The sequence below is a fragment of the Hemicordylus capensis genome, chromosome 6 (assembly GCF_027244095.1).
Source record: "Hemicordylus capensis ecotype Gifberg chromosome 6, rHemCap1.1.pri, whole genome shotgun sequence".
Taxonomy (NCBI): domain Eukaryota; kingdom Metazoa; phylum Chordata; class Lepidosauria; order Squamata; family Cordylidae; genus Hemicordylus; species Hemicordylus capensis.
The window spans coordinates 122867327-122892026 of record NC_069662.1 but is presented as its reverse complement, the minus strand read 5'-3'; the positions used below and the strand labels follow the sequence as shown (position 1 = coordinate 122892026).

The 24700-nt window shown below is 40.3% G+C and overlaps 1 protein-coding gene across 1 annotated transcript in view; it reads left to right on the top strand.

The window, feature by feature from the left end:
- The window catches only part of AHR (aryl hydrocarbon receptor), an 82902-nt gene extending 59731 nt beyond the window's left edge, over window positions 1-23171 (top strand). The window contains exons 6-11 of the mRNA XM_053262818.1: window positions 1123-1253; window positions 1795-1997; window positions 2579-2688; window positions 3532-3673; window positions 5486-6752; window positions 19726-23171. Coding sequence (XP_053118793.1) covers window positions 1123-1253; window positions 1795-1997; window positions 2579-2688; window positions 3532-3673; window positions 5486-6752; window positions 19726-19878 — 2006 coding nt within the window. The 3' untranslated portion in view covers window positions 19879-23171. The remainder of the gene's footprint in view (window positions 1-1122; window positions 1254-1794; window positions 1998-2578; window positions 2689-3531; window positions 3674-5485; window positions 6753-19725) is intronic.
- The last annotated feature ends 1529 nt before the right edge of the window (window positions 23172-24700 follow it).

The following is a 24700-nucleotide window of genomic DNA, read 5'->3' as shown; positions in this document are numbered from 1 at the left end:
ACTTGAGAGAACACTATTAACAGCATGGTTCGAATTAGTGATGTGCATGGTCCGGAGAAGTCCGGACCGGCACCGAAGGGGGGCCTTGTTTTTAGGGCGGGGAGGGCTTGCTTAGCCCTCCCGCCTCCTTGCCCCCGCCAGCGCCCGTATTTTCCAGTATAGGGGCGCTGGAAACCAGCCGCCCCCCGCTGCCGCCGCCGCCGCAAAAGAACTCCCAATTGTACTGCCAGCCCTCCCGCCCTCCCTCCCAGCTAGCTGCCCGCTCACCCGCTCACCGCTCACCCGATAGGAAACGAGAGGAGCTCCGGCACAGAGCTCCTCTCGTTTGGAAGGCCTCCGGCATAATGGTGTTTTGCGCGCGCGTGCATGCGCACGCCGCAAAGCATGCCGTTCGCCGGAGGCCCGGTCTACCCGCCGGGAAAGGGCCGGAGGGCCGGTCTACCAAGCGATCGGAGGCCCGGTCTACCCGGCCCTTTCCCGGCGGGTAGACCGGGCCTCCGGCGAACGGCGTGCTTTGCGGTGCGCGCATGCGCGCGCGCGCAAAACACCATTATGCCGGAGGCCTTCCAAACGAGAGGAGCTCTGTGCCGGAGGTCCTCTCGTTTCCTATCGGGTGAGCGGTGAGCGGGCGGGCGGGCAGCTAGCTGGGAGGGAGGGCGGGAGGGCTGGCAGTACAATTGGGAGTTCTTTTGCTGCGGCGGCGGCGGCAGCGGGGGGGCGGCTGGTTTCCAGCGCCCCTATACTGGAAAATACGGGCGCTGGCGGGGGCAAGGAGGCGGGAGGGCTAAGCAAGCCCTCCCGCCCTTAAAGGCATACCCCCTACCAGGACCCGAACCAGGCAGGGCCGGACCGGTCCGGCAGTTCGGCCATTCTTTGGAATGGCCGCCGGACCGGTTCGGACACACTACTAGTTCGAATGTGCTGCCTATCTAATGATATTGCCCCTGTTTTGATTGTTAACCTTTCCCCAATATACAATTATAGTATGTATATTGCTTGTCTGAAGTCTCTGTTTCATTTGTATTCTTGATTAGTATAGGATTTGAAGTATTGTTTATGGGAGGAGTTGGCTTTTTATTGGTAGAGTAGTTCTGAAAACAATTCTAAAATATTTTTCTACAGGAGATAATGGTTTTTCACAGCCAACAACATATTATAACCCTGAACAACTACCTCCGGAAAATTCTTCATTTATGGAACGTAATTTCATCTGTAGATTACGCTGCCTCCTGGATAATTCATCTGGGTTCTTGGTGAGTACAGAGATATATAGCTGCTGCTGCTTTGGTTTTCTATCTGGAAAACTAAATAGTTGTTACCGTGGTGATAAAATCAGTCATCTAGTTCAGGGGTTCCCAACTGGGGATACTCCAGATGTTGCTGAACTCCAACTGGCGTCATCCCCAGCTACAGTTCATTGTGGCTGAGGATGATTGGATTTGTTATTCAACAACATCTGGAGTACCCCCATTTGGGAACCCCTGATTTAGTTCATGGCTTTTGGCCCACTTGTTAATGCAATTTGTTGTTGTACAAGTTCCATTTTTTTGCCCATTTGTTGTTGTTCAAGTTCCATTCTATTTTTTTTTTAAAGTTGGTAAGGGAGGGGTGTCATTTATGATAAATAATAAAATTTGATAATCGGCTTCAAACACACACAACTCTGAAATTTGCTGTTCGAATAAAATTAAAAATACACGGTATCATCTCTTCGGCAATTCTGTCCATGTAAGAATTAAATGCATGTTAATGAGAATTCATCCTATAATTACAACTCATTTTCTTCTTTTGAAGGCCATGAATTTTCAAGGGAGATTAAAATTTCTCCATGGACAGAACCAAAAAGGAAAGGATGGCACTGCTATATCGCCTCAACTGGCTTTGTTTGCAGTGGCTACTCCACTCCAGCCTCCATCGATCCTTGAAATACGTACCAAAAACTTCATCTTCAGAACTAAGCACAAGCTGGACTTCACACCTATAGGATGCGATGCAAAGTGAGTTCAAGATCCATGGAAAACGGAATGCCCTTCTCATTATGCAATTTAACTGAAATTTGCTAACATAGCTTGATGCATAGTTTGATGTAGAAGTAGATCTGTGTAGTACTGATGCTTGCATAGCTTGTTTTAGAAATGGTACTGGTGCCAATTGCTTTGTTACTACTTTAATTTGCTCACTTCCTATTGACGCTGGTTAATCACAGCTTCATTCATGATATACTCCCATGTTTTTCTGACTGCAATGTACACATTCCAGAAAATTGTTGGCTGAAAAAGAGCTTAGGCCAAGTTTTAGGGAGCCGTATGTATATTGTCTTGAGCATACTGCACTGTGGTCCTTAAATGCTCACAATTCCTTTGCCATTAGTATTTTTATGTCATTTCTGAATCTTTCCAGAAATTATGCAAAGCTATGTTTATCTTTGGAGGGCATTTGGTTATCAATATCTCTTGGATAGTGAATTTCTTCCTGTCCAGTCTGTGTTCTAATTCTTGCTATTTTACTATATGCTTATCGAATTTTATTGTGAGCTAACAGGTGGTATAAAGCTACTTAAATGACATCTTTCTTACAGAGGAAAAATCGTTTTGGGTTACTCTGAAGCAGAACTCTGCATGAGGGGAACAGGATACCAGTTTATCCATGCAGCTGATATGCTTTATTGTGCAGAGAATCATGTCCGAAGTAAGTGCTCTTTTGTGTTGAGCTGCGAAGCAGGAAAAAGTGCCAAAATAAATTCTGAAATATATTCTAAGTTAATCTCTTCTTGTTTTTTTTTTAAGTAAGGGCTTTCCTCCAGACATGTCCTTCCTCTAAATATGTAAGCTTATGTTGGAAGAAACAGAATTTAATATTCCCATGTGGATTCCCTTAGTTTGAGTCTCCATGTTCCTGTCACATCCTGCTCTTTGCACTTCCTCTTCTCTGCCTCTGTGTTGGTGCTAGTTCAGCAGTTTTCTCAGGCAGATTGACGACTTTTAAGATACATTTTTTCCAAGTCTAAATTTAGAATGTATTCTGACCTTGATTGGGATTCTTTTATCAGAAACTGTATTCCAGTCTCTACACCTCAGTTGAAAGAGCCTGCTTTTTCCTTGACCTATATAATGTTTTATCACCAATCCTTACCCCTTTGATTGCTTTAGTAAAAGTGCTGAGTTTGTAACTATAGTTTCCCTTCTTCTGGAAAGAGCTCTGTTTTATCAAAACAAGAAAAATACTTAATATAAACTTATATTACCTTAAGTAGCACTCCCCAGAATAAACTCCTGTTTGGTGCATTCATGCTCCATGTTGACGGATTCCAAAACTATTGTTTGCTGCTAAGAGAATACGGACTTGCTCTGTAATCCTCATCTTGCACATCAGCAGGATTCATGCTTAAGACACTTAGGAGACTGAAGTGTTTTCATTTCACTAGTTTGTGACTAAACCCTATTGAACTAACTTGAGTGGTAAGCCCAAGTAAATCTGAATGCCAAATTTAATTTGAGCAAAATTTAAATACGTGTGTCTTTTTAACCATAGTGATAAAGACTGGAGAGAGTGGTATGACTGTGTTTAGACTTCTTACCAAAGAAAATCGATGGGCCTGGGTTCAAGCAAATGCACGCTTGGTTTACAAAAATGGAAGACCAGATTATATCATTTCCACACACAGACCTCTTACGTAAGTAATTGCTGGCTTTTAAACAAAATTTACTTAATTATATCCCATCTTTTCAGCAAGCTCAAAGGCATCTTACAACACTTTCTGATCAGTTAAAAAAACAAAACCACACACAATACCATGTCTAAAAACATTACAATGAAACACTCATGTTTCTGTTAATGGCACATTCGCTATCAATGTATTCCATAATAGTCCCTATTCTTTATTGAGACATGATTTACCACATCATTGACTGCAACTCAATTTTAACAACATTTTATTTGGTACAGGTTGAGTATCCCTTATCCTGACATCCAAAATCCGGAATGCTCCGAAACGGAAACCACCACGGCGTCCGCCATAGCAAAACAAAAAACAAAACTTATTTATTACCTTGGTGAACTGGGCGATCTTTTTACATATTTTTATATGCATTTCCTGATCGCCTTCCTCCGATGAACTAGTAGCTTTAAAAGACCCATTGCAAGTCCCAGCCTGATGGACCTTGTTTATGCCAGAAAGTTACAAAAGTGTGTTTTTTTTAAAGCCTTGATGACTGCTGTAATAATCTCTCTCACACACGCACAGCTCACTAGCAAAAGGAAAACACTTCACTTCCCAAACTGAGCTGGCTGAAGGTGCAAATACCTGCCTTCCTCTCCTCGTGTGTGCTCAATCCATAAGCAGAACACACAGGCAAGCAGAAGCAGACCACCTTTGCAATTGCAAGCCCGCCCACCCGCCTCCTGCCCGGGTCCCTCCCCCCCCCCCTCAGCTTGCGCCACGAGGAGGCGCTGCTGGCTGGATGCTACACATTCCCTTGGGGAGATGATGAGCTCGTCGCCCCGGCTAAAATTGCTGAGATCACTGAAGATGATTTAAAACATTAAATAAGCGGAAGAGGAGAGAAAGAGAGCCCCCTTCACTTGCTCTCAGATTCCCAATTTTGCTGCTTTTAAACATGCTGTAATTTCTAATTCTCTCTAGTTGCGGCTCTTTTTTTATTGTCAAGCTTTTAAATGTTTTTTCATGTTCTCACTTTGGAGCTAGAGGGAAAATACAGTAACATTTTGTGTTTAGACTTGGATCCCATGCCCAAGATATCTCATTATGAAAATATTCCAAAATCCGGAACACATCTGGTCCAAAGCAGTCCAGATAAGGGATACTCAGCCTGTATACCTAGAGGATATTGAAAACATGGATCTGTACATTAGCCTGACAAATACATCAATCTAATTCCCTAATAAACCAAAGTTGAAATATAGATTTTCCCTAACCCTAAGAAATGACAGTTGGAATATAGAATCTGTGGTCTAGGTCTTAAATACTAATTTAACATAATAACCAGGATCGCAAGAACCATTTCAGGCACAATTGGACTGTTAGACGTGCCCAGTGACATTTATTACTCTTTCTTTTGAGCCCCCTTGCCATATTCTAGACTACTCTTGAAACTCTGGTGGGGAGAGACAAAAGTTAAAATTTCCCCATGGTTGTGTGGTTCTTGGACCTAGGTCAATTTGAAATGATGTACAGTGTTCCTTATTTTCCCCTTCTGTTATGGTTTTACTAATGTTTGCTGCTTCTGTTTTATATGTACAATCTTAATCCTTTAAAAAGGCATTCCAGTACAATTCCCCCATCCTGCAACCTAGATGTAGCCAGATCTGTCACCCTGTAACCTCTGGTTTGATCCTGCCTGCCTGCCCTCCATAACCACTTTCTATGCTCTTTCAAGTGGAGATAGACCATTATGACATAAAAATAAAACAATAAAACATGCAATTACTACAGTTAACATTCTACTTTTGGTATTTTGCAATTTAGAGAGGAAGAAGGGGCAGAGCATTTAAGGAAGCGAAACATGAAGCTGCCCTTCATGTTTGCTACAGGTGAGGCTGTGTTATACGAAGTGACGTTTCCTCAGGCTGGCTTAATGGATTCTTCTCAGGCAAAGGTTAAAAGTGGCATTGGAAAAGGAACTGCTTCCAAGGCTACACTGCGCAAAGAATCTGTTGATCCCAATTCGCTTCTGGGTGCAATGTTGCAGCAGGATGAATCTGTGTATCTCTGCCCACCAGCTTCAAATAAAATGTCCTTTGAGAGGAACTTTTTTACAGACATCCAGGATGAATTGGGCAATGTAATTGCCAGTGATTGGCAGAATAATATTTTGCCAGTGGGAAATAACAGCATTCTCAAACAGGAGCAGACTGAGTGTACTCAGGAAAGTAACTTGATCCTTCCTCAAGACAATGTGGAACTCTTTCAGGATAACAGAAACAGCGAACTGTACAACATCATGAAATCTCTGGGTGTTGACTTTGAAGATATAAAGTGTTTTCAGCAGGATGATGAGTTTTTTAAAAATGAACTTTCTTGTGCAGATGACATTAGAGACATTGACATAACTGATGAAATCTTGAACTATGTTCAGGAGTCTTTAAATAAGACGGACGTCTTGTATTCTGGTTGCCGGCAGCAGCCTTTAATTCAGACCTCAAGCTGTCTGATGCAGCAGCAGTTGGAACAGCAGCCACTAGATCAACAGCTGAAACAAGCAGTGGAACAGCTTCCTCACCAACAGGAGTTGTGCCAGAAGATGAAACACATGCAGGTCAATGGGATGTTTGCAAACTGGAACTCAGTCAGCAGTATGCCCCTTAACCCTTCACAGCAACAGACACAATCATATATGTTTTCTGGCATGCAAGAAATAACTCAGGAGTTCCCATATAAGTCTGAAGTCAACACCTCAACATATGCATGCAGACAGGAGTTTATTCCTTACAAGCAGCCCACCAACACGGTGTCACAGCTTTCCGATTTCACACATATAGACTTCCCAGTTGGGAGTTTTGACAGGTCAACCTATTCAGGTTCATCTGGCTTGGAGGATTTTCTGAGTTGTTTGCAGCAGGTTCCTGAAAGCCAGGATTGTGGAATGAACTCTCAGCAAGTTATAGTGACTCCTCAGACATGCTATGCGGGTGCTGTGTCAATGTATCAGTGTGTATCTGAAGCTCAGCCAAACTGCATGGAACAAATGCAGTATAATCCTGTGGTTTCGGGACAGCAACCAATGTTAAGCAAGGTATGGCATTTAAACTTTTAAAATCATGGACCTGTTATTTATTTATTTTAATGTGGGAAGATTCACTTGTCAGAGTTGCTTTCCATAGCAAACTATTTTAAAATCTAATTTGTATTTGTTCAGTTAATTGTTACCATGTATTTGGTTTATATACACATTTGTCCTAGGGGTCTTAACTCTTCTGCTACATTTAACTCCCTCTTAAACCCTTGTTTTAATTATCTTTTGTTACTGGCATTTTCAAGTCATGAAGTCAGCTATCATAAACATTGCATTCAAGGGAAAGGCACTCCCCCCCCCCCCCGCCACCAAGGAATGCTCTTCCTCTGCTTATGCAGACACTTTATATTTTTTATTCTGGTTGGATGAAGAGAATAGCTTTGACTCCTGCATCCAAGAATATCACCTCTGTGCACCCCCCCCTTGACACCAGTGGATGGCAGTGAGATTGATTAGGAGATTCTGTTTATCATATTTTATACTACCTGATATGTACATCTCTATGCAGTATACAGTCAGTCAGTAGGGATGTGCAAACAGGTTCGAGGCTGAATGTGTTTGACGTCGAACTGGTTCAGTTCGATGGTTTGGGGTTGAACTGAACCACCCCGTTCAGTCCGACCCATTCGGGCAGGGTGGGGGGGGGGGTTAGCGGTTGTTTTTAAAAAATAAATAAATAAATAAATCTTTTCAAAAATACTTACCCTCTCCGGAGGTGTTCTCCAAGTTGGGGTGTCTGCAGAGGTTCCCCCTCCTCAAGCCAGCCTCCCTTTGTTCCAAGGCTACACAGAGGCCCCTTGCGCAGGCGTGGTGGCCTCTAAAATGGCCACTGCGCGGGGGGCGGGCCGGTTTTGGACTGAAAAGAGGCCAGTGAGGAGAGGGGGAACCTCCGCGAGACTGACTCTCTCTCTCTCTCTCTCTCTTCAGAGAACACCCCCAGAGGGGGTGCAAAATGGGGTTCCAGAGGGTGCCAGTCTTTTATTATTTGACCAATATCAAAACATCTAAAACAAATGTAAAATTTAAACATAGCCATATTGATAACATATCTGTACACTGGATCTAATCGTTAGTGAGTAGAGCATGCCAAACTTGTATTGCAGAACAGAATTTCGCAGCTGTGTGTTGATTGATGGATTTGCATCTGTTAACAAACATTTGACATAGAATTCGTCTGATCATTCTGGCAAGTTATGAGGATCAATTAACCTTCGCCGTTTCCCAGACTATGGGAAGCACCTATATCAGGCAACAGTGATATAGGAAGATGCCGGAAGGCATCATCTCACACTGTGCAGGAAATGGCAATGGTAAACCCCTCCTGTATTCTACCAAAGATAACCACAGGGCTCTGTGGTCACCAGAAGTCAACACTGACTCAATGGCACACTTTACCTTTAGGACTTTAGACTTTACCAAGATTTTAGTTTTCTGATAATTGATGTCCAATTGCTCTTCCTTTCACTAGAGGGGTAAAGCCTTAAGAGCTATTCTCATCCCCACTTGTGACTGGGATGACTTATGACCATGTCACCTGCATATAAAAGAACAGGAAGCTGTCTGTCTGCCAGCTCCTGTGCGTCTAAGCCCTGCAAACACTTGATTAAAGAGATAACATAGATATTAAACAACAAAGGGGCCAGAATGCACCCCTGTCTGATCCCCCCAATGTCCTAATAGGCCTAAATAACTGGCTCTGCCCATTGCATTTTACTCTAAGGCTCATGTTGCCATACAGTTTGATCAGCAGCAGCAAGAGCCTCTTATCAATCGAGGTGCAACGGAGCCTGGAGCATAGGCATACTCTAAAAATTGAATTGAACACAGCTTTAAAGTCTACAAATGCAGCAAATAAGGTAGATTTGGACGATCTTGTGTATTTCTCAACTAAATGTTGTGCAACCAGACAATAGTCAATCGTAGAATGCTCTGGTCTGAAACCTGCCTGCTCATCTTCCAGGAATTGCTCCTGCTCCAACCAGTCCACGAGTTTCTGATTTAATAGCCTAGCATACATTTTGCTAATAATATTAATTATGCTTATGGGTCTATAATTAGATGGAACATTTCTATTACCCTTTTTGAAGTTAGGTACCACAATTGCCAGACCCCAGTCTTCTGGTATATAGGCCGAATTGTTTATATTTATTATATTTATATAGAGAGCCCCTGGTGGCGCAGTGGTAAAACTGCCGCCCTGTAACCAGAAGGTTGCAAATTCGATCCTGACCAAGGGGCTCAAGGTTGACTCAGCCTTCCATCCTTCCGAGGTCGGTAAAATGAGTACCCAGAATGTTGGGGGGCAATATGCTAAATCATTGTAAACCGCTTAGAGAGCTTCCAGCTATAGAGCGGTATATAAATGTAAGTGCGATTGCTATTGCTATATGGGTAAATAAGGCTGCCAACACTTGTGCCCTCCACTCGGGATTTACCTTGATAATCTTAGCTGGGATAAAATCATTTCCAGGGGCTTTACCACCCTTGAGTTGATCAATAAGTTGTTTGGCCTCTGCAAGTGATACTGGGGCCAATTCTTTCAAATGAGAGCTCTGATTCAGGGGGTGGGATGATAGGCACTACCAAAAATTGCGTTAAAATGTGCCTCCCATAACTTAGCTGGAATTCAACAAGTCGGAAATAATTCACCAGAATAAAGAAGTGTTTTTAAGTTTGGCCGCTTCTATCAGCCGTTGCCAGGATTGTTCCGAAGCTTGTCTTTTTTTCCTTGCCCAGCAGTGATTTAAACTGTCTTTTCACATCCTTTACATAGATTCCAGAGAAGGAACCCTCCTATGTTGTATAAAAATGTCATTTAACTCCCTCTTTGCTGTGCAACATTCATAGTCAAACCAACCTTTCGATTTGAATCTGTTCTACACTCCTCAGAACGAATACCTCCAACTATTTAATAAGGGTTTCATAGAGATCCAAGATAGAGCTTCAGCAATCATCATTGCTAAGCTCAGTGAGGAACACTCTTCCGAGTTCAACCAACCGCTCACCAGTTCACTAATTCGTCCACACCACCTAATTCTAAGGGGCCCAGCTTCCTCTAAAGCAGGGATTCTCAATAGGGATGTGCACGGAACCGGTCCAGAGGCCATGTTGGAGGCCTCCGAACCGGTTCGGAATTGGGCCAGTCCAGCGCAGCGGCATCTCACTTTAAGGGCGGGAAGGTAGTACTTATCCCTCCCACTGCTTTCCCCCCTCCGGTGCTCCACTTCGGAGCAAAGTTTTTGGGGTGGCAGTTTTCCTCCCTGCCGCCCCTGCTTAAAACAATATAAAACAGAGTAAAAACAATTAAAATTTTACATAATGCAATAAACAATCTAATATAAAGACAAATTAATCACCTTAAAATTTCAGTTAAAAGCTGGTGAAAACAGGTGCGTCTTTAGGGTCTTCCTAAAAGCAAACAGAGAAGTAGATGCTCTTACTTCAACAGGGAGTATATTCCATATTTGCTACTATTTGCAGGGTTCTTCTCCTTGAGTCACTTGGGCCAATGACATTCCTTTAAATGGCCAGCTGTCATTTTTCCTTTGTTTTACCTGGAATTCTGAAATAATTTCTTTACTTGAAGGCTTAATGCTTTGAGTCAGTCCTCTATTTCTAAGGCTTATGTAGAATGCTAAGTGCCTGGAATTGGGTTATCAGTCAGCATAAGGTGGTGGCCTAACCATAATCAGCATACTGATTATGGCCTAACCATCAGTGTCCAGAAAGATTAATGGATCAAACGTTGAATGATTTGCTTCATTGTATAACATAAAACTAATTTTGATAAGTTACTTCACACGATTTAATATTAATAAAAAGTGGTAAAGAATGCAGGATAGCATAGGAAGTAGTTGCTTTGCAGTATCTACTGTGTGTTCAAATGATGAATTTGCTAGTGCTGAGAGATCAAGAATTTCCAGCTCAACATAGAAAAGCAAAGTTGGTATTCCATAGTTGTCAAAATACACAGTTGCAAAGCACAGGTTTTTTAAAATTTAAACCCTGTCCAGAAGTCCTGTAGAAATCAATAGCTAGTTATTGTCATTTGGTGTAGATATATCTTCTTCTGATTCTACCTGAGATTTGCTTATGACACACTGGGATTATCTATAAGAATTAATTAGTTGAAGATCATGCTTCAGGACTGAGCATGGCTGTTAAAATTTGGCTATTTTAACATCATAATTCTGTTACAATGTCTGTACTTCATACAAGAAATAAAACATACCTTTTGGTAAGGGTTAATTTTGAAAGAAAATTGAATGCTTTAGATACATGAGAACAGACAAATACTAAATATTAGGATTGTATTGCATAGCTAGAATGGTAGTCCTGTTTGGGGAATATTTGGCATTTTTCTATCATTATTTTGGAATGCAGTAGTAGCTGCCTCCAAGATAAGTTTATTTTGAGTCAGTAGCCCTCTACTTAAGTAAACATTGCTTAATAGAGAGGCACAATTTGTGTACTTGTATTTGGACATCCTGTAACAGAACTTACAGCATATCCTTGTCTATAGGGTTCCATAAGTTACTTATTCTCCAACAGTATTATACAAGAATAGTGTTTCAAAACAAGCTCCATTGCACCAAAACACATGCCAGAGTCCTAGTCTTGGAAGCATTTATTTATTTATTTATTTATTTGAAACATTTAATATACTGCCCACGCCAAAGACTCCGGGCGGTGCACAAAAACATGCAAAACAAGGCAACATTAAAATTTACATTATAAATTAAAAACTAAAGTAACTAACAACACACACACACACACACACACACACACACACACACACACACACAAATAAGTAAAACACAGGGCAAAAGCCTGGCGAAAAAGAAAAGTCTTCAGTGGGGATTTGAAGATCAGTAAAGAAAGGACTAAACGAATCTGAAGGGAAAGAGAGTTCCAAAGAAGTGCGGCAGCAACCAAAAAGACCCTTTCATGGGTCCTAGCACCCCAAACCTCTTGGAAATCAGGAACCGACAAAAGGGCCATCTGAGATGATCTAACTAGATGGGATGTAACTGGATGGGAGAGGCGGGTCTGAAGGTAGACAGGTGCCAAGTCCCACAAGGCTTTGAAGGTCAAATCCAGGACCTTAAATTTAACTTGGAAGCAAATAGGCAACCAGTGCAATGACTGCAGGAGAGGTGTTACCCAGTCACATTTTCTGGCACCCATGAGTTGGCAAGCCGCTGCATTCTTGACCCGTTGTAGCTTCCCGATCGTCCTCAAAGGTAGCCCTAGATAGAGAGCGTTACAATAATCTAAGCAGGAGATAACAAGGGGATGGGTCACTGTCATTAATGCCTGCTGATAAAGGTAAGGGCGTAATTGGCAAATTTTGCCCAGATGAAGCTGAGCAAAAGCACTTCTGGCCGCAGCCTCCACCTGCTGTTCAAGCAGGAGGTGCGATTCCAAAAGGACCCCCCAAATCAAGAACAAGCTCCTTTGAGGGCAGCAACACCCCATCTAAAACAAGGTTCACAGTGAGTGTTGGCCAGTACGAGGGCTGAATAAAAGTAGTTCAGTCTTAGTGGGATTCAGTCTGAGCTTGTTTCGATTCATCCAGACCTTAACAGCTTCCAGGCATTGAGTGTGCACAGAAACAGCATCCCTGGAATGGTCTGGGATGGCAATATACAGCTGAGTATCACCAGCATATTGATGAAATCTCACCCCAAACTGGGAATAGGCCTGACCCAGCGGCTTCATATAGATGTTAAAGAGGACAGGGGCAAGAACTGAACCCTGGGGAACTCCATAAAGGAGTGGCCATGAGTCAGAGCATCTGTCCTCAATGCATACTGGCTGGACATGCCCACTATGGTAAGAATGGAGCCACTGTAAGTAGTACCCCCGATACCCAACCCACGCAGGCGGTCGAGAAGGATAGCATGATCGATAGTGTCAAAAGCCGCTGAGAGATCTAAAAGGACATTTGGATATTTTTATTTGAATAGGGGGAGTAAATTAGGAAAAAATATGGGGAGGTATATTTGATTGGATATACTTGTTCACTCTGTGTGGTGAGTTTAGGAGCGGGGAGATCCTTAGATGGGTTGTGTGTCATGCCTATCTAAACAACATCATCAGGATACTTAATGTCTCATTAAAGTAACTAAGTAGCCCCTTCCCTCAGCCATTAAGTTTTTATCTGCACTGTAATTAACTTGAAACAATTTGAATGCCTGACTCGGAGTCAGGAGTGTACATGAAATAATATTAGCAGTTTGGTTTAAATTTGGACTGAATTCAGTTGTAAAGGGGAATCCTCACCTGATTTACAAGCATAGCCCCTCAAGCCATTGAACAGGTCTGTCACAGACTGGGTTTGGTTTGATTGCAGACTAGCCTGCCTCTCTTGGAGGCTAGTCCAGTTTGCAGTTGAACCAGCCCGGTTCTTGGCAGACTAGTTTGCAATCAGATGGTTCGTGCACTCCCCTAAGTCAAACAATTACATTATTGGGTTCAGATCAGGTTCAGCTGAAGTTGTTCTAGTTTGATTCCAGTTCAGGCCAGTTAGAGGGTTCAGTAACTAGTTTGGCACATATAACAGTTCGGTTTCAGTTCACATGAGAAAATGTAAATATGGCAGGTTATTTATAATCATTTTCCCAATGGAGTAAAGCAAACTAAAAGATGTAAAACTATTGCAATTTAATGTCAGCAATAATACTCTGAAGCATGCATGAAACATGAAACAAATTCTAAATATTTAATAGATAGATGCTTGTTTTATTTGTAATGTTTAATTACAAATTAAATTACTGTCAGAGACATGGAATAGGTAAAGAAGCAACCAGAGTTCTAAAGAGGAAGGAAAGGGCTTAGCAAATAATCACAGAACTGCCACTATGATTAACATATTTCCTCATCTTAATAAAGATTTAATAAAACTAGGGAAACAAAGAATTATCAACAGATTTAAGATACCTTAAACAGATGGGCCTATTGTTGCTTGACTTGCATTGTTTTGTAATCTGTATTACAGCTTTCTGTAATCTCTGTTGAGTCTCACTAATAGAACAGCCTCCAATATTGGCTCCTTTATGCGGGTTCTTTGTGGTGACAATACAGATTTTAAACAAACTGGGGGGTGGGAGCAGGAGCTCTTGGAGCTAGCCCAGAATTGGAACATGTCTTCTCCTGCCTTATGTACCATTCTTCCCCGATACCGGATTTGAACAATCCTTCAAACCTCCTGGGTGTCAGAGAGCCTGTTCACTCACCACCATGCTTCTCAGGGTCTGGACTAGGATGATAGGCATTTACACTGCTCTGCCTGGAGCCCTGAAGGCCTAGCTACCACAGATGTATTAATACCTGCCACCTTCAGAGGTTGCCTGAGCACTGTCAGTTGTGGGAAATACTCTTCATTGCACAGCAGTGGTATCGTCCTTCCTGTTTTCCTTCTGCTAATAAGGTGGAAAAAACCTAGATGCAAACTCTTAAATGTGTACTTATATTCCTCCTTATCACAGTTTGTGTTCCTACTTAATTGTTTGGGCTCAATTTTAAACCTTATCTCTGCTTTTCCTGGCTTTCTGTAGTCTTTTGTTTACTGTTTTCCTACCCCAATTTTGGGGTCAAGATTAAAACCCTAATTCTCCAAACTCATTCTACTTCATTTTGCATTTACATACATATATTTATATTGCATTGTACTTGCAAAGACCAGTGGATAGGAACCAAATCTCTCTTTTTGTTGTCTGTCTTGTATTGTATCACCTCACATATATGCTGGGTTGTGTTCATCCCCCTTCCATGTAGTAGCTGTATGATGACCAAGCCCTTGTACCAAAGAGGAAGCAGCAGAGAGACCTCCAGTCCAATCTCTGCCCTTGAAGAAGGCAGTGTATATAAGCCTGCACCAACCACAAAGTCCATATAGTACATCCTCCAAGATGCCAGTCTTGTTTATCTGTTCATTCTGGTTCTGGTGGAGACAGTAATGTACCTCACCGGGTGTTTAGTTTTGGCTGAACCCTTATTCTGCAACAGTGACCTGGTTTGTTGTTGTTGTTTTGCAGTTCTGTTTCAGTTCAGGTTCAACAGAGTCTTTCAGACAGTGGTTCAAATTCTGTAGTAGTTCAGGGAAAACATAAAGTTCTCCTCTGCCCCTGAAATGAACCTGAAAAGGCTGTTAGATAAGGAGTCCCTTTTAAACAAGTAAAATAAACTTTTCAGGCAGAGCTGGTAGAACTATCAGTCTTGCATTATATAAACAGTGGAAATTCTAAAAAAAGAAATGTTACAAAATTAGAAACTTCCCTAGCTGCAAGAGAGTATTGGAGTATGTTTGTTATTTCTGTACCGCCTGATGATATAGACTTCTCTAGGCGGTGTACAAAGTTAAAACATAGCGAGTGTAAATCAATATGAAACAGTTACAATTCACAAAAACAAAACAAGTAGACAATCTGAAGTAAACATTAATTCAAGTAAAAAAAATTCAGTTAATGCAACTTGTAAGTCAGATACGAAAGTGGGTGTATGTGGTGTCATGATTGTCATCCCTATCGTGCCTTATTACACACAGGTCAAAAGGAAGCCTATATTTTAGATTTTTAGATTTTATATAAAAATACAATATATATGTTTTATATAAATTGTTGTACACTGCCCAGAGCCTTTGGATGGGACGATTTATAAATGTAATAAAATAGATAATAAATAAATATATGAAATATATAAATAAGCGATCAATACAAAAAATACAGCATATAAAACCAAACATTTTAAACTACAACCAATAAAATAGTTTTGTGCAATTAACCTGAGTAACCATTTTTGGCCCACAAAGGCACAGTGGGGAAGGAAATTTTATATCTGGCCAGGGCAAGGTAGAACAGCATTGTATTTTAAGTCTGCATTTCAGGGTCCTGGACTTGGTTACTGTGATTTCTCTGTTATTGACAAAATCGGCCTAAGTTAAACAAAGATGGTTTCCAAAAGATTAAATAGTCTGGAAGCTGCAGCAGTTCTCACTGTGGTTAAATTGCTTAATTTGAGAGAAAGGTTCTAGTATGTGATCTTTGAACGGAAGTTATTTTGATGCACAGTCAGTAGAAAGAGTGTGTTTAGGGGGCTATATCAGAGTATAATTTCCGCTTTTGCTGGTTACATGTGTGAGTGCTTGAAATAAAATATTTGAAATTTAAGACTGTAGAATTTGGATTCAAAACTTGAGGTTTGATCTTTGTCACCAGTTTTAATGATATTTTAGGGATCATCTGACCTCTAAAGCAGAGATGATATACCTAAAATATCCCCAGCAGAAATTTTCCTCTTTCCAAGCTTTCTTTGAGAATATCCCAAGAAAGGATATCCTCTTACCATGCACACACATTTGCAAGCATGCATAACAAACAGATCTCTGTCTCTATGCAGTGGCAAGATACTTTAGACACACTCTTAAAAAATGTGATGTTGCAGATTAGATAAACCTGAGTTAACAGCTATTTTCTTTGTTAATGATAGAGGAGTTGCAAAAAATAATAATCAATGCTCAAATGCAGGCAAATTTTGAAGACTCTTGTAGAAAAGCCATTCTCAAAATAATGTCTGGCTTTTTGTGGCAAGTACTGTGAATGATTCTTCTAGAGTGGGAGGCTTTGTACATATCCCAGTGAGGTTTGGGAAGGGACAACTGAGAGAGAATCATGGTGAGAAGGGAGTAAGCTGGAGAGCAGGGTTCTTTAGGGAAGTCTGTTTGAACACTGAGTGTCTGGATAGACGTAGCTTTCAGTGTTGCACAGATTTGAAGATTTATATCACCTATTACTGCCAAAGTAAACATTTTTTCATGCTGTATATCAGTGTTTTTATGTCTCACTAGCAGTTTGTAAAGGACACATGTAAGATATAAGTTTTTTTTTTCCTCAAGGATATTAACTAATGTCACAGTATGACAGGATACATACACCCGTTGATTAATCCTCTAAACAAAATTCACTTGAGAATTGCTGAAATGCATTCTGTCAAGACGCATGAAACCCTTCCATGACTCTCACTTGACTTTGTCTACATAATGTAGTATTGCTTCTGGATGAGTGATTCTCATAAACTCTGACAGGCTACAGGCTACTTTCATAAAGTTAAGAGAATATGCATTCATTGAAGAATTATTAGAAGTGTAAATACTCTCCAAAACCTAGACTAAATCCAGATATATTAATGTAACAATCGATATTGAATAATTGTTGTGTACTTGTTTTGTGTACTTGTTGTTGAAAGACACTTGTGTGTTCTCAAGAAAACTCACTTTTGAATTCTGTTTTACCTGTTTAAAGCCTTCTAAATTCCTTGAATTATGAAAATGCACTTCAATTAAATATATGAAATGGCTGGCTGATTTGAGATGAGAAGAGCATTCCATGTTCTGTTGCAAAGCTGTATTTGAAAATATCAGAAAGCCAATGTGATGTAAGGCCAGAACTTAATGAACCTTGCTACTAATTCCATAAGCCCAGAGGGATTTTAGACTTGTTTTTCTCAAACAGAAGCTCTCCATGCTGCACAGCAAACTGCTTTTGAAACGGAATGCTGTTTCAAAAGTACTTTGTGAAAAAGCATGGAAGTCCAGCAGTTCAGAGGAAAAGTGTCAAACATTTTTCACACACACACGTGCACACACACACACACACACACACACCCTACCTCTTATATGAGCCAAAGCAACAATTTAAATTCCAGTCTATAATACCAGAAAAGCTCTGTCTTTAGTAGTACTTTGAGGGTTTAGAAGTATAGCACAGATACAATAGATGGTTTGCTGTCGCAACAGAAATATCATAAGGGAGGCAGGGGGAAATGTTTTAACTTTTTTTAAAAAAATACTGCCTGATATATACATCTCTAGGTGCTGTACAAAATTTAAAAACAATGTAAAAGTCACAGATTAAAATCCACAAAACACAATAAAAATAATAGCATAAAACAGTTATTAAAACAAATTATGAACATTAATTCTAATTAAAAGCCTGTGAGAACAGGAGAGTCTTGAGGGTCTTCCTAAAAACAGAGATGATGATGCTCTTATTTCAGCTGGGAGCATATTCCAAAGCCCTGGGGCAGCCAAAAAGAAAGCCCAGGCCCAGGTCGCCACCAGACTAGCCGACAGCAACTGTAACTAGATCTCTCCAGAAATTCGTAACAGGCGGCAGGCTTCATGACAAAGAAGGAGCTCTCTCAAAAACGCTGGTTAAGGTCTGGAACAAATTGGCCAATACCTCCATAGACCCACGATTATCTTCTTCATCCGTATGCTATACAAAAACACCCCATTGAGAGTAAAGTGTAATAATAAAGGACACTTGTCTGAACCTGTTGCTATGCAGAAGGGGGTTAAGCAAGGATGTATTTTAGCTCCCTTTCTGTTTAATTTTTACATTAATTTCTCAATCCACCTCTTAGACAACCCTGACATCCATCAGTCTAAGCTAGCTGGTAGACCCATCTTGATTTTGCTTTATGCTGATGAAGCGGCCATACTGTCAAGAATGCTAGTTGGTATGAGAAGGGCACTATGAAAACTCACACAGTTCTGTGAAGATGAGTCGCTTGTTATAAATACACAAAAGACCAAGGTCATGGTATTTGCCAAGAGACAAAAGAACATAAATGGCAAATTAATGGGTGCAGGGTCAAGCAGGTTAAGACCTATAAGTGTCTGGGTCTAGTTTTCCATGCAAAAGGTCCATGGGGCCCACAATGTGAATACGCGCTGCAAGTGCGCTGAGGAGTGCATCTGCTGTATTCAAATTCTTTCACACGAATGGGGGACATTACATTCCTGCAATGGTTAGGGTGTATCAGGCTACAATACTGGTACAAATATTGTACGGGGTTCAGATCAGTCCCACCTGTAAATTTAAGCCCTTTTTAATTTTAAGTGGGGCAATCTGGATTTCTTCGTGCCATTTTTCAAGTCCCCAGATGCGTATCGAATGCTATCTTGTGTTTAGAAACAGGGTTGACCAGAGTTGAGGCACAGGCGTGGCTTCGTACATTTAACTACTGGCTTAAATTATATGCCTGCCCCCAGGGCCTTGCCCCCTTGGTTTTGAAAGATGAGTTTCACTCATACTGGTGCAAGAGCCTCTGTGACAATTTGGGCAGATATGGCTTCTCACCCCAATATTTTTATTTATTTTTATTTTATTTTTTACATTTATATCCCACTCTTCCTCCAAGGAGCCCAGAGCGGTGTACTACATACTTGAGTTTCTCTTTCACAACAACCCTGTGAAGTAGGTTGGGCTGAGAGGGAAGTGACTGGCCCAGAGTCACCCAGCTAGTTTTATGGCTGAATGGGGATTTGAACTCGGGTCTTCCCGGTCCTAGTCCAGCACTCTAACCACTACACCACGCTGGCTCTCCTATTTATTGGCTTTGGGCCATGATGCTGCCAAAGCAACATGACAGCAAGATTCTGTGCAGCAGCCTGTAAACTGAGACAGGAACAACTTAGTTGTAACAGATTTTTGCATAACCTGATGTGGTGTTATCAAGTTTTACTGTTTTGATTTTGTTTTGTTTTATGCTGATTTATATTTTGGTGTGTGTGTTGACTGGTCATTGAACGTAATAAATTATTACTACTAAGGGCTTTATAGGAGATAACCAATGCTCTGTATTTCACCTTGAAACATCTGTAGCCAGTGCAGTTTGTATGATTGGTGTTATGAGGTCCCTTCGTGGTGTTCTGAAGACCAGCCTGGTTGCTGCATTCTGTACCTATTGTAGTTTCCAGACTACGTACAAAGGCAGCCCTATATAGAGTGCATTACAGTAGTCAAGCCTTACCAGCATGTGTGCTTCCCGTTCCAAAATTTTCTATATTTCAATTTCTCAGGAATTACAAATTTTAAGCAGTAAAATGAACTCCACAAAAATACATATTTTGCTTTGTACTTGATTGCTATATCTTATTCCTCTTTAATGAGATCTTGCTTTTTTCCAGTTCCAGAATAGTTTTAATGGAGGAAACCTAAATGATGCATATCTACCACAATTAGATGTCGTCAACACGCAACCTGGCACACATCTTCAGCCCCTTCATCATCCAACAGAACCAAGATCCTTTCCAGATTTGGCATCCAGCGGTTTTATGTAGTTCATGCCAGAAATTCTGCAGGATTATTAGATCAGGACTGGATTATGAAATGGAGTTTGAGAATCAAATGTGGTTACACTTATATTGCATGCATATAGGATTTGACATCCAAAACCTAACATTTGGAGGTGGAAGTTTGAGCTGCAATCTTGTCCTAAAAATGTGCACGTGTAATTTTCAGAGTGAAAATATGCATGTTGCAATATTATGTACTACATCACATTGTAGAACATAAGATAAGGCAAATGGTTTTATGGAAGATAAAATGGGCACTTTGACAATCTTATTTGGATTAGCATCAGAAAATATTGTGTTGTGTTGGATTATTTTAGGCCTTTCTTTTGGGGACAAAGCCAGAGTTCTAAACAGAGGAGGAAGTGAAGCACTCAATTTTGTTGCATACTTACATCTTTCCTTCAGTTATTTTAGTGTTTTTTTCAGTTTGTCCTTTCACTTTGCATTTCAGGTTCTAGCACTTTATTAAAAGATTTAATACAAGTATTTGATATGCAACTTTAGGTTTTGTATGATTGAATTCATTGCATTCTTCCATTCAATTTAGCCTTAAGTGCCTCACAACGTAGCTACCTTATTTCTGAAAGGAAGTTATAGGGGAAGAAAATAACTATAAACTAGTCATCCATACTTTCTGATGTTCAGTAGGTTCTCTGATTTGTTTTTAAAAGCTAGAAACCTTTAAGCAGTGTATTCTTCCTTTTATTTAAGTGTATATTATGTTTGCTGCAATTTCAGTTGATTGTGTATGTGCTGAGTCTTAAGGACTGAAACTTGTTTTGTGTTTCATTGCTTTTCTGTATTCTTCAGGTAGAACAGGGTAAAAATAGATCCTTGTAGGAGAACATCTCTCATTTTGGGATTAGTTTTGAATTTCAGACACTGAAAAAAACACATGTGCCTTATCTTGTGTTACAACACTTGTTGAATGGTCTTTTTTTAAAAAAAAAGTACAAGGCTGCTCTATGCAAATACTTCCATTAAAACAGCCACATTTGGAGTACTGTGTATCATTCTGGTCACCATACCTCAAAAAAGGACATTATAGAACTGGAGAAGGTGCAGAAGAGGGCAACCAAGATGAGCAAGGGGCCTAGAGCACCTTCCCTTTCGAGGCAAGGCTACAACACTTGGGGCTTTTTAGTTTGGAAAAAAGATGACTGTGGGTGACATGATAGAGGTCTATAAAATTATGTATGGTGTGGAAAGAGAGAAATGATTCTCCCTCTCTAATAACACTAGAACCAGGTCATCCCATGAAACTGATTGCCAAGAAATTTAGGACTGACAAAAGCAAGTACTTTTTCACACAACATATAATTAACCTATGGAATTCTCTGCCACAAGATGTGACAGCTACCAGCCTGGATGGCTTTAAGAAGGGCTTAGATAAATTCATGGAGAACAAATCTATTAATGGATTCTAGTCTGAGGACTAGGCCACCTCCAACCTAAGAGACAAGATGCCCCTAAATACCAATTGCAGGGAAGCAATGAAGGATGGAGGGCATGCCCTCAGCTCCCCGGTGAGCCTCTATGTGAAACAGGATGCTGGACTAGATAGGCCTTGGTCCTGATCCAGCTGGGCTGTTCTTATGGCTATTGCAAGAGGTTAATTTTAAAAACTAGTGGAAAGCAGTGTCTCGGTAGTAAATAGTACTAAAATTTACTTTTGTAAAAATTTCTACACAGAGGGTCAAATTTTGATTGGCTGCTGTTTTTCAGTTGTTGCGATGGGGCGTGGGTCTGCTGGTATTAAATATCCCTTAATGATTGCACTCGAAAGGAAAAGGCTATCTTTCTATGTGAATTCACTTTAAAAGTCTTCATTCAGAATATGAAACTGAAAATTTATTTTAATTCAAATTTAGAGAGAGATGATCCTTGTAATAAAAAGGATGTTTTAAACTTTGTCTTTAAAAATGGAAAACCTTTTTGTGTTGGATTTTTATTGCCAGGTTTTTAGAACTGTAGACACCAGTGTTTGGTGTTTCATAGGAGATAAATGGGGGGTGGGAGGGAATGTGTACATGTTCAAATAACTGTATACTCTTCATGCTGTATAGTAAATATGTAATAAGCACTATGTCTTTGTAAAATATTTTCAACCAGTTAATTTTAAAGTGTTACACCATATATTAAAATGTGTATTGCATACATATGTATAATGTAAATGACAGTGTAGACTCTTTTTAAAAAAACACAAATAAACCAGCTACCTTCAGGGTGGTCTTCAAAATTTTTGATGAAAAAAATAATTTCAGTCAAGTTTTTTTTTTACTTTAAAAAAATGAATTGTAGGGGCACAGTTGTCTAGATATGGGAAGTGGCCATTGGTAGTTCGATTCATTTTTTGTCACTTGGAAGCTAAAAGCATGTATTTGTGGGACTTATGTTCCTGATATTTTTTTAATCGGTTGGAAGTGTGGTGCAATTTTGTGTGTTCCAATTTCTTTAATTTGTCCTTCTGTAAAAGGTGGCTGGGCATTTTGTAGGATTTCAAAAGTAAGATCTAGAACAGTTGAGTAAATCATAACTTTTCAATCATGTTAATGGATTAAGCCAAAGTGTCCTTTAAGGTATTTGCATCTTTGCTTTGGCAGTCACTAATGGTATTAAGTTCAGTAACTTTAATCTTTCCAAATCTTTAATGTGCTCTTGTTTGCAAGAGGGTCCTATAGCATCTTTTTTGTAAAGTGTTGAATTTTTTTTTTAAGAGTAACATTGACAGTCATACTGTAAAACTAAGGTTCAAAGGGATAATGTACATTATTAAATAAAAATACAAGAAGAAAAACCCATAGAACACACCAGTTTAAACCTGTGTATCATATCGCTTCTGCTAAACCAAATATTATCGGATCACTAAGTGCCAAGGATGCAGTACAAACTGTTGTACTGCCTTATTATAAGCTAGTTTAGTTTTGTTATATGCATAATATCAGCTTGTTTTCTGCATTAGCTGTGCCTATATACAACAAACCTGTGTATTGGTGATGCACTATTGATCTACACCAAACTTCTCCTCAAAAGTGATGAATTTCTGGATTTTATCCCACCTCACACTCCCCCCAAGCAAATTAATGCCTAGTTCTAATCAGTATTACTACCCATTTTTGTAGATTGTCTTGGCTTTTTCTCTGTCTTTCAGTCCCACTTTGTCATCTATGTTACGTCATGCAATTAATTCCTTATGTGTTCGGGTATAATTTTATAGCGCTTTTAATGACCAGTAAAACTTGTAAAGCATAATATATGGTAATAAAATTTCACCTGAATATAGCTGATACGTAGTTTATTTCACAGCATGCCATGCTCTAGTTCTATTATAGGAGGAGAATACAAACCCTTGCTATTTATATCAGATAACATTGTTTCAAGTAGTACATCTTTCTTGTGAACTTGAGGATGGGCAAACCCCTAATGAAGGAATGGCCCCCTTCATAAGACCCAGCATTGCTAAATTTCTCCATAAGATGTTGCTCCACTCCTCAAACTTCTGATGTGTACTTCTAATTGATTACTTTATCTACAGCAACTCACTTTGTATTGCTCTCCAGTAATAAAACTCTTTCAAAATCCACCAAAATGATTTTGGTACACTTATCCCCATAGCACATCCATGCCCAAAAGTTCTAAAAGGTGCAATATAACTTGAATAAAGTAAATATGTGCCAAACTTCTTGCTAGAAACATAACTGGAGAAGAGGGAAAGTGTACGGGGAAATTTCTTGGATACAGAATGTATTCTGACCCTGGATCTATGTCTGAACTTTGCTGTACTAAGTACAGGAAAGCCTCAATATTTGTGCATCCTGCATCTGCAGATTTGAGTATCCACGTTCAGGTAATGGACACCCCACTTTGGTATCTGCAGTAAAATATCTGGGGAAAGGGTTTAAACCAGTGAATCCACAGGTCGGGGGTGGTTACCAAGTGGTTACCAACATTTTGTGGAGAAGAGCCATTTTGTGGCTCCTTTTGCCAAAATAAGGGGAGGGGGGGGGGAACATGATTTTCGTCTGACTTTTTAATTGGGGGAGGGCACTGCAGGACTGCTGCTGGGGACCCATGGACAGCACTTTAGCATGCTTTTTGTGTGTTTGGGGGCTGTTTTTCCCCCTTGAGAACCTAACCTCTGTGATGCCATTGCCCCAATGACTTGGTATTTTCAGTTTCGGTATCCAAGGCACTAGCTGGGAAGAGAACCCCCACAAATACCAAAGTTTTCCTGTAGATGCTTGTTAAAATCATACATTTGTGTTGGCGAGAGAGATTTCATACACAGAACCAGGCTCTTGTATGCAGACCTAATTCTGGATTGGAACTTCGTCTGTACAAGGATGCTTAGCACTTGGTTCCTGTGGCTAGATCCCTATATCAGGGCAGTGTGTGTGATTCTGGTTGCTAGACTGGGACCACATGAAAACAATGGTAGACAGGTTATCATTATACAGTACACTGCTATGTGTGGAAGCCTTTGGATTGGGGCCAAAACGTATGTATTAAAATGGTGATGCTGGTAGTCATCTATTTTGTGCCCTCTTGTTATTTCCACTGCTGCTATTTCTCACTTCACATGAGGTGCCTAGTTGAACAGAGAAGACGGTATACATGATGGACATCTATCTCTTCACATGTAACACTGGGGAAAAGCAACAGGAACTGAAAGCTGAGGCTAGTTTTAGCCACTGGTAAGAGAGAGTGCCTTCACTGTATACAACTTTTCCTATGGAATGTAACTATTGCCTGCTTGTTAGTAATGCTCAAAGCTTAAAAGCACGCCCATCAATTCTGCAAATACTTC